The sequence below is a fragment of the Blennius ocellaris genome, assembly GCF_963422515.1.
Source record: "Blennius ocellaris genome assembly, chromosome: 17".
NCBI lineage: Eukaryota > Metazoa > Chordata > Actinopteri > Blenniiformes > Blenniidae > Blennius > Blennius ocellaris.
This window is the reverse complement of record NC_137666.1, coordinates 10,221,381-10,231,089: the sequence shown is the minus strand read 5'-3', so window position 1 is coordinate 10,231,089 and position 9,709 is coordinate 10,221,381. Positions and strand designations below refer to the sequence as shown.

General features: G+C 40.6%; 1 protein-coding gene across 1 annotated transcript in view; it reads right to left on the bottom strand.

Moving 5' to 3' along the window:
- otomp (otolith matrix protein) overlaps positions 1-5,695 on the bottom strand; it is a gene marked incomplete at both ends in the record, with an annotated part of 6,614 nt that extends 919 nt beyond the window's left edge. The window contains 6 exon segments of the mRNA XM_080512625.1: positions 2,228-2,295; positions 2,968-3,142; positions 3,988-4,173; positions 4,431-4,533; positions 5,312-5,448; positions 5,605-5,695. Coding sequence (XP_080368751.1) covers positions 2,228-2,295; positions 2,968-3,142; positions 3,988-4,173; positions 4,431-4,533; positions 5,312-5,448; positions 5,605-5,695 — 760 coding nt within the window.
- Positions 5,696-9,709: the final 4,014 nt, after the last annotated feature.

Here is a 9,709-nt window from a genome sequence, read left to right as displayed (position 1 = left end):
TTAAAAGTTTTTTTGGGGTTTTTTTTTATCTACAGATTTGATATGTTGCCTGGAGTTACATGAGAGGATTGATGCAACTCTGTGATCCATCTGTTTAATATACTGTAGGCTGTTGAGCTCAGAGTATTTGGCAGGAGGACTATAAATTGCTGGTCTGGCTCTATTAGAAGGCAACAAAATTCTCCTGCAATCACCTCTCCAGCTCAAACATATAACACATCCTCAGTGTTTAATATGTACCAGAATGCATCAAGCTCAAGGGGTGGGTTTAATTGAATTTAGAGACACCGTTTTTTTTCTTTTTTTCTTGGGACCGACACAGATCGGAGGCCATTTTTGCATAGAACCAGTAGAAGAAGAAGTCTTCTCACTGCAACTAATGTATTTAGCTCAGCTTGTTCAAAAGATCAAATCTGGAAAACTGTCTAATTGTTCAGTTCCAATAAGGGATCCTTCTTCATCGACAGCCGATCTGCTAAAGAGTATGAATCGATGAGTCTCACCACTGGTTAACGTGATCCCCCTTCTATTAAATCATTTTCATGAGGGATGAAGTTTATCTCCCTCTCACAGTGATTAAAGCTATCTTCCCCAGGACCAGACAAAACGGATCAAATATGTGTGACGAAATCAAATAAAAGTCTCTCTTATTGAGGGTGAAACTTACACAATTAACTGTAACGATATAGTCTACTCTCTTTAAATCCTGCTTAATGTCAGACTTTCCAAGGAATCTGACATTAAAAGACTTTAGTTGTTATCTGAAGTGTGTGAGTGAGACACGGTGAAGGTGGATGTCAGCTGGTCGGTGCTTATATAGAGGTGCTGGAACTGTTCCAGGAATGGTTTTGATATTAATACATTCACATCACATGTGTTCAATTACATGACAAACTCGTCAAAATATATATACTTTTAACTGCACTTATTCCTCTTTTATTATCATGCCTTGTGAAATCTTGAGTACGACGACGATTCAGACTCCTTATGAGCGCCGGAGTGATTGAAACACGTAATGGAGTCGTTTATCTTTGTTTTGCTCTGTGGCCGGAATCGTCTCAGAGTCTCTTATCAGTTATTGGCTTCTGATCTGTTTCACTGAGCGTTAGCTAAGATCAGAGAAGATTAATGGATGGATGATCTTGTCAAATTGAGCTTTCTTCAACAAGGAATAAGGCACGCTGGGAAAAGAAACACCACTTCCTCTAATTTATTAGAAATCACACCCTTCTAACAGCATTATGAGTTTTTTTTCTTTTAACTTTCAACTATTAACCAACAGCTTAAATTGTGTAGCTTCTTAGTTGTAAAATCATGTTTTATATTCAAATAAATATTACTTTTTAACTCATCGTGATTTTATTGTTTTATTTATTTGTTTTATTTTCGAAATAAAACCCTGTTACTGGTATTATGTGTTGTTTAATTTCAACAATTAACTAAGAACTCAAACTGAAGTGGAGCTTCAGTCACTTGGATCCAATGATTTTGCCTGATTTATTTATGATGATTACTATATTTACATTTTTAAACTGTGACAGTTTAACAGAACAAACCTAAGAAAAGGCCGATCACCTTGAAGCTCCGTCCTCCTGAGGCGACAGCACAGACCGTCTGTGTCTCCTGACCTGTGCTAATTGGTCCGACTGCGGACATTTCTGGACCATATGATAAAAAGCATGCTTCGTTACACAGCTGCAGTGTTTGTGCAGCCAACTTCAAACTGCTCCTTCTCGCCTGTACCAGCAGAAGCTCTGAAGCGTGACGGCGATAATGATCGCCATTAATTTTGGATGTTGCCCAAAGCGGAGGAGCAGATGCAGCAAACGGAAAATCAGGACACTTCATTGCTGGACAAAAAAAAAAAAAAAAGATTGCTTGGCCTTTGATTTGTCCATCCTGTCCATCTGATATTACATTACATTGACTTTTCTGACTGGTATTAGATGTAGTTTATACATCTTTCTCTGCACATGTACCCCTACACAGGTACAGATGTTCATACACATCATGCAGTTTGAAAGGAATCCATCTATTATATTCTGGCTTGCACATACAGCGAGTTGCAAAGAAACATTGGGAAACACTGACATCCTGTGTTTTTACAGGGTGTAACACTTTCTGCTGGTTCCAAGAACTCCAATCATGAAGCGCATGAATATTAAAGGCATGTCATTACATAATCAGTGGTGGAGCCACTGGCCTGCAGGACACTTTAATCACTCACCATCCAGATTGTCAAAGATTGTTGTGTGCTTGACAAAAGCCACGTCGCCGAGGTTCTCAGCCACACATCTGAAAGAGAAAGACAAATAATGAGACGCATTTGATCTATAGATGGATCAAAACCTGAATTATGGGGGGAGGAATTCAGCACTGCTGGGAGAGCGCTCTAATAAGACTGTGGCTCTGGAGACTAAAGGTAAACTCCCTCCGCCGCCTATTGTCAACGCTTTAAGAAATTGTTAAATCATGCATCTGCTGCGGTCCATTTTATTCCCATTAGAAGTACACTTATTATGAGGCCAGAGGCTGTTTCACACAGCACTGCCACAAAGTGACAGAGTGCTGCTATTGTACACAATTATGCAGATATTGTGTGGAAGTGACATTAAAAAGCGATTGAAGGGCACAGCATCGAGCATTCTGGCTCTTTGTGTAGTTTTGTTATGATATGGTAACAGTCGGCTTCAGTGAATGGAGCTTTTGAGGTTAATGCAATATTTTATGCCTCCTCTTATAAAGGATTCATAAGAATTATTACTAATTCGTCCCTGCATTGTTATTCTAATCACTGTATTATTTCAGAACAGGCAGCTCAAATTACTCACTATCTTTCCTTTATGAAGGCAGGAGGCTGAAATGGATGTAAAGAAAAGGAAACAAAGAGGCAGCAGTCACAACAGTAGGGCACCTCCGGGTGCGAATGGCATATTATTCTTCATGTCATTAGTGCCGGTGCTGTACCTGAGCGCCCCAGCCTCGCCGTAATGCCTCTCTCTGTGGTTGTTGGCGCAGATGTGTCTGTCGTTTTCGTCCCCTATGCAGGCCTCACAGAGGTTCTTTGGGTTGTTGCCTCTGGGATCGTGCTGGAGGTCTTTAACACCTGGTACGCAGCTGTAACCAAAGAAGTTCCCCACCACTGGCAAAAAAAAAAAAGAAATCCAGTGAAAGGAATAATTAATCAAAGTTTAAAAAATATATATATTTATATAAAAGAAAAAAGTGTTATGCCCTTTTCTGATATAATAGAAGATGGATTTGTGTGCAGCAGTGGGTCAATTCTGAGCTGAATGCTTTTCTGTGCATATTTTGCATATTCATTTCTGACTTCAGTTTCTATCGGAGTACGGCCTGGTTCCCACAGTCAACAAATATGCCTTTCGGGTGACTTGTTACCTTTGAATTGCCTGTATGTGTCAAATATGTGCATGTGTGTGTGACTGTCTCTCAGTTTGCTCAGTAATGAACTGGTGACTGGTCCAGGTTGTATCCTGTCTTTCTCTTGATGGTCAACCAGCATGAGCTCCAGTCTCCTGCCACTGTGTATCGAATAAAGCAGATATAGAATCAGAATGCATTTCGGTTAAATTCCCGGTGGTGGATCAGTCTTGACATTGAGTGTTGTGGACCCAGTTGAAAATACCAGTTGAGGTTTTTACGTCACAAGGTTGTGTTGCCCTAGCACTACAAGTATTTCTTTATGAAGACCTCAATGGACTTCCTATAGTCCCTCTAATCTATCTTTGTGTTTACCACTTTATCCCCATAGAGAGGCGCTGCCATATCCTTCTTTCTGTTACAGAGGTGCACTGTTCTGTGACCATCTCCTCTTACCTCCACACCCGTCCATCCACCCATTCGCCCCTTTCTCTCATTTCACTGCTTTTACTCTCTTCCGCATAAACTCCTCGTATATGTTTCACACATAAACACCCACCTATACTATTACACATCTTCCCAAGCCTATGTGCTGCTTGACCTCACCTCTGGGAAAGTTGCACTGCTCTCCCACACTGATCTGGGACGTGTTCACCAGGTAGCCAATGGGAACAGTCCAGCCCACTGTGGTCCGTATACCGGGGTGACAAGAGCTGCGCTCATGCATCTCCAGCAGAGACAAATCTGAGGAGGAGCGGCGAGCCATTGCAACGACGTAGTAGCTGATCCCATCTGGAGGTTTTGAGAAAATCGGCAGGAAGAGAGCAAGTGGGCAGTGCGATCACGTCAGGAAAATTTGCAAAAATACAACAACACGAAAAACACATATTGAGCATACTCGACCTATGCACATCCTGTCTTAAAATGCATGTCAGTAATCGTGTGGGCATTCAGTGTATCATAGGACGTAATGTAACTTACATTCAGCCTGCATTTACTCTTTCCAATTCCTTCCTGCTTCACCTGCAGGGTTCAACACTGCAACTCACCTACTCCATTGTGAGACTCTCCTGCAGCAAGCTCCAGGCCGTGGCACAAACCTGCAGCGTAAATGTCATCTGCAAACATGGAAGCTGCATCTGCTGTTCCATTCTGAGAAAAAAACACATACATATTTCAAATGGCTGAGGGATATCTGGTATAACTCACAAAAAGTTGTTTCAGGTTTTGTTTGCTTTTCTTTTTTCACTTACAGCATATACACTACAGCAGAAAAAGATTTCATGTCATGTTTCCAGCAGGTCTCTAGAACATTGAAGATGTATTTCTAATAAAATGTTTAAGAGCACTTACACTCTACTTTATTAGAAATACTAGTGCAGTCTGAGTCTGATGTGTTCAACTGAGACAGCACTGCCATAAATTGTATGGCACAGCGTACTGTCTGCGGTTGTGTTTTGACGCAGTCAGAAAGGTGATAATTCTACTTTCCGTTCTGTATAGATGTTGGAGGGAGTACTGGAGCTGTACTGGAGTGCAATTCATTCTGAAATGTGTGCATAATGTTTTTTTATGTCTGTGAATAAAGCGAGAGAAATATGAGAAATGTGTTTCTATACACTGCTGTGTAGTTCACTGCAAGCTACAACCCCAATATCCTACATGCAACAAAATAAATATCTCTCGAACGCTTCAAGACACATTATTAGTATTATAAAGGTATTGCGTAGCTGTCATAATAAATAAGAACAGGTTACATAAAGTATATACTGAAGGGGTCAGGAGGTGTACATATTGTTTTCTAAAAAATGGTACAAATACATGGAAAATCACAGTCTAGTAGTGTAATCATGATCACATGCTATTCTTATCTTTGGGATCAAAATGCAATGTGGTCATATACAATGAAAAAGATAACCGTTCTTTTTACCTTGATTTTATCCATACAATCCCCGGTGCTCAGACCACGAACACACTTCAGCGCTCCTCTGACATTACGGGCGGTGGCGTTCCCGGCCAAATCCAAACATTTTTGCTCCTCGGCATCAGACAACACGCACCAGGAGACTGAGGGGGGGCGGGGGAAGAAGAAGAACATTTGTGAAGGTGCACATTCCTGCAAAAAGACTACACTGAATATAACTTCCAACATGCACATCATCAAAATCTCACGGTCAGATTAACGTTACCCTTATCAACCCAAGTGGGCTTCATTCGGTGTACCTGTAGTCTTTGGATTGGAGAGGCATCTGACAGACACAAGACGCAGAAAGATGAGGAAAGCTACACGGAGTCTTCTCTCTGGACAGGCCATGTTGGATCTGGTTAGAATCGGGAGTTGCTCAACAGAGTGGAGCAGGTGGATATCATTGAGCAAAAAAAAAAAGGAAAAAAAAGTCACTCAGCTCCTCTTCTCCTCTGTTACAACCTGGTGTCGAAGAGTTGGCAGATCGTCTGAAAGCCGAAAGGAGAACACATGGAATTCGTCCTCCTTCCCCACCTCTTAAGTTGAAGTCTTCAGAGGATAATCCTTCCTCCATATCAGGATGGCAGGATAGCATTTCCCCCTCCAATTATCCAGCGAGACGTATCCCCAGTGGAGAGGATAGTGGTAGGCACATGTAGGCTGGGAGCAATTCAGGTCACTTGGCACTGAGTGTCGACCAGGGGTCTTTAATTAAAAAAAGCTGTGGACAATGTGTCGTTGTGTTCACGGAGAGCAGATACTGGATAGGTCCTGCTCCGACTCACTGGAGACTAACGCCCCAGGTAAGCAAGAACAAACAGCTCTTGGTATTGTTCAGGGCCGAGGGAACCAGTGGAGGAAAACATATTGGCTACATGATACAATTTTCTTCCCTTTTCTCTCTTTGCAAACACACACACACACACACACACACACACACACACACACACACACACACACACACACACACACACACACACACACACACACACACACACACACACACACACACACACACACACACACACACACTTCCGCGGTTACAGAGCCAAAGTAAAAAAAAAAAAAAAAAAAATCAACAAGTGAGAAGTGAAATGAATTTCTCTCTCCATCCACCTGTTAGTTGCTGTGTTATGCAATGTCAGATCTGCACGACTGCTTAGGGGATGAAGGGTCATATTGGTTTTCAGGCAGCTTTTTTTCTCGAAAGGACTCTTTTTGTTTGGAGGCCGGGGTATCTGATTCTCAGCATGCTCGACTGACGGCACAGAAACACTTTTCAAATGAGGCAATCATGTAAAATTCTGAGAGAGATGCGATGGGACGGATGACAGTTTCAATAGTCGAGATATTCAAAATACCTACTGTCGATCATGAAAAAATCTCCAGTTGGCAAATATCACAAGACACAACAAACAAACACACATAAACAGCAAATAACACAACACATACATCATGACAAAGACAGACAGTCATGCACTTTGTTTTTTTTATTCTCTTTTTATTTGGAAAGGCACATATAGAATATATAGGCTATTGTTGGTGACGCACATTAGGAAGCACAGTTGTATGCTGCTGCTGATTTAGTCTATTTTGCCTTCCCAGGATTTTCTGTTACGGACAAATTATATTAGTTATTATCACAAACAAACAAATCTGTTCTGCTTTACATACTCAGTCAACTTGGTCCAACTCTTTTAAAAGCAATTTTTTTCTATCTTGAGGGGAATTTTTTTTCTCTTCCCCCATAACATAAATCCAGTACACAACGTCAACCCATTCATCAGTAGTGGGTGGTTTTATTTCAAACCACTTCCTCATGATGGACTCGTGATCTTAGTGGCTGCCAGTGGTACAGTCAAGTTTATGGCATCTTGTTCTATGTGTAACTGGAAATCTCCCAAATAATTGTTTCAAGTGTAAACTGGATCCATAATTACCTGGCAGTTTTCAAAAATATGAAAGTGGTCTCCATTAGACCCACAAAGTCTCAAACAGGCATGTTGTATCTGATGGGTGTGATTTAAAAGAAAAGAAAAGAAAATGTGGCCATATCTTTTGAGCAGAAGTCCCTCGTGCGGTTGAAGTCCACTGCAGTGAGCACATTTTCTCTTCATAAAGCTCTGTGACGCGATCAATACCCTCACTTTATGTCCCCTCTCCTTCTTTATATATTCTGTATTCTCCTGTTAAGTGGTTGTATGGTGGCATGCCATTTGGATATAATTGTGTTGCACGAGCTGGGCTTGGTAAATGATTAAAAACACTTTCCCTGTCATCTCTCGGTTTTTGTTAAGTGTCTCAAATGCAAGCACCTAAAAAAAAAAAAAAAAAAAAACTAAAAACCCTCTCCTCTTTGGAGTTTTAAAACTTTCGAAGGCCCCCTTGTGGGTAAATGAATAATAGGTAGTTCAACCTTTTGAAATCACATCTGTTCTATTCCGTATGAAGTGTTACACGCCAGGCATGGGATTGGTGAAGTTTTGCTTGTGGGAGTTTTTCCTTCCAGCTCTTCTCTCTCACTCCTGTACTGTCTGCTCATCAGGTCATCAGCCTGATTAGTTGTATTTCCTTCCACACTGTCCTACCACATCCAGCGGCCGTCCTCATAGAAGCACCATGGCTGCAGAGATCACACTCTCTTGGTGGATTCATGTCTCTGCCCAGAGATAATAGTTTGTGGTGTGAGGTGGAGACTTAGGAATGCTGGGGTGCCCTTTAAAGTTGGTTTGAGCCCGTTTGATGTAAGATAAGTGAGTCAGGCTTTTGTTTATGTTTTGTTTTCTAAGTTCAGATACAGAAAGGCCCAGTTTCATTGTTTATATTAAAAAAAAAATTGGCTATTTCCAATAAAATCCTGATCATATGTACAAGAGTTTTGTTCAATAATAAACCTTTCTCTTTGTGTCACACCTACTCTATTTTTGAAAGTCATGTGTCCTGTTCACAGTTAAAGATTAACATGCGTTTTACTGATGTTAATTGTACAAGACGTGACCAAATTCCTCTCATAGTTTTGGGAGAGTCTGTATAGATTTTAAACTTATTAGAAATAGGGCCGTTTTTCACTGCCTTGGTGTCTTTGTTAACAGTGATGCCCATAGCGTGTTAATTAGTAAGGCCTTATTGTTATGACCACTTTTTTAGTAACAAGTAATCCAAGGCGTCACTATTTCCAAACCAGTAATCACATTGAAAGGTTAAAAGTTCACATAGAGCCGCTGGAGCAAATAGATAAATAGACCTCAACTACATCTCCAGGTAAATAAATACCAGTAATAGTACAAATCTGATCATAAAACTGTGAGTCAGATATAAATACGACAAAGAATGAAGGCCAAAACCAGTTATCATTTTGTCATTGTCAACCTGTTGACATTTGGGGGGTGGGGGGGTGACGTCAATGTGTCAATTATATTCGTTCATGACTTCACTCCTGGAGCAGGAAAAGTGAGCCTAACATTTGTGTTCACACATGTTCCTTCCACTCTGTGATGTTCAAACTGAACGCAACCATGTGAGGAATGGAGTTTATAAAAGAACGTGCTTAAATCCTGCTTATTTGGTGGATTTTCATACCTCAGAAACATCAGAATGATTCAAACATACATCAGGAAAAAATCAACAAATTGAAATTCTGTTTTAAATGACATACAAATTTTATTTGAACGTATTACAGTGAACTTATGAAATGAAACTATTTGGAACAATCAATTCACACATGAGGGTCTTGAGAGATGACGCACATCCTCTTTTTGAAGTGGAAGAAACCGCCAAGAAAAACGACTCGATGAGGCGACTGTCTCCCTTAAACATCCATCAGGTGTGTTTAGTGGACTGGTGGGAATCCCAGTAGCCTACTTGAAGAAAAACCCCAGACACACTGGGAGAATAAGTCAAATCCGAAAAGAAAAAGGCTCCTAATAAAAACTTGGAACCAGTAAAATGGTATGTTCAGCAATAAGTTCCCTGTGGAGAGAGAGATGAGAGAGAGAGACAGAGAGACAGAGAGACTGACACTGCATTGAGAACAGGGAAAATAAAAAAAAGAGATAAAGCAGAAATAACAAGAACAAAATATAAAATTCTAAAAGAATGTTTATTTCAATTCAATTGAACTTCATTTCATTCCACACCAGCAAGCATAAACGGCTGTAGAAAGGAAAAACTCCCATCTCTACAGGAAGAAACCTTTGCAGAGCCAGGCTCACAGGTGGCGAATTATGTAATTCAGGATTTTTCAATTTCAATTCAACTTTATTTATATAGCACTAAATACAAATCAGTCATTCCTAGGTGCTTTTAACAGAGAAAAGAGGAAAACCCAACAGATCCACATGAGCAAGCAGGTATATTTGCGAC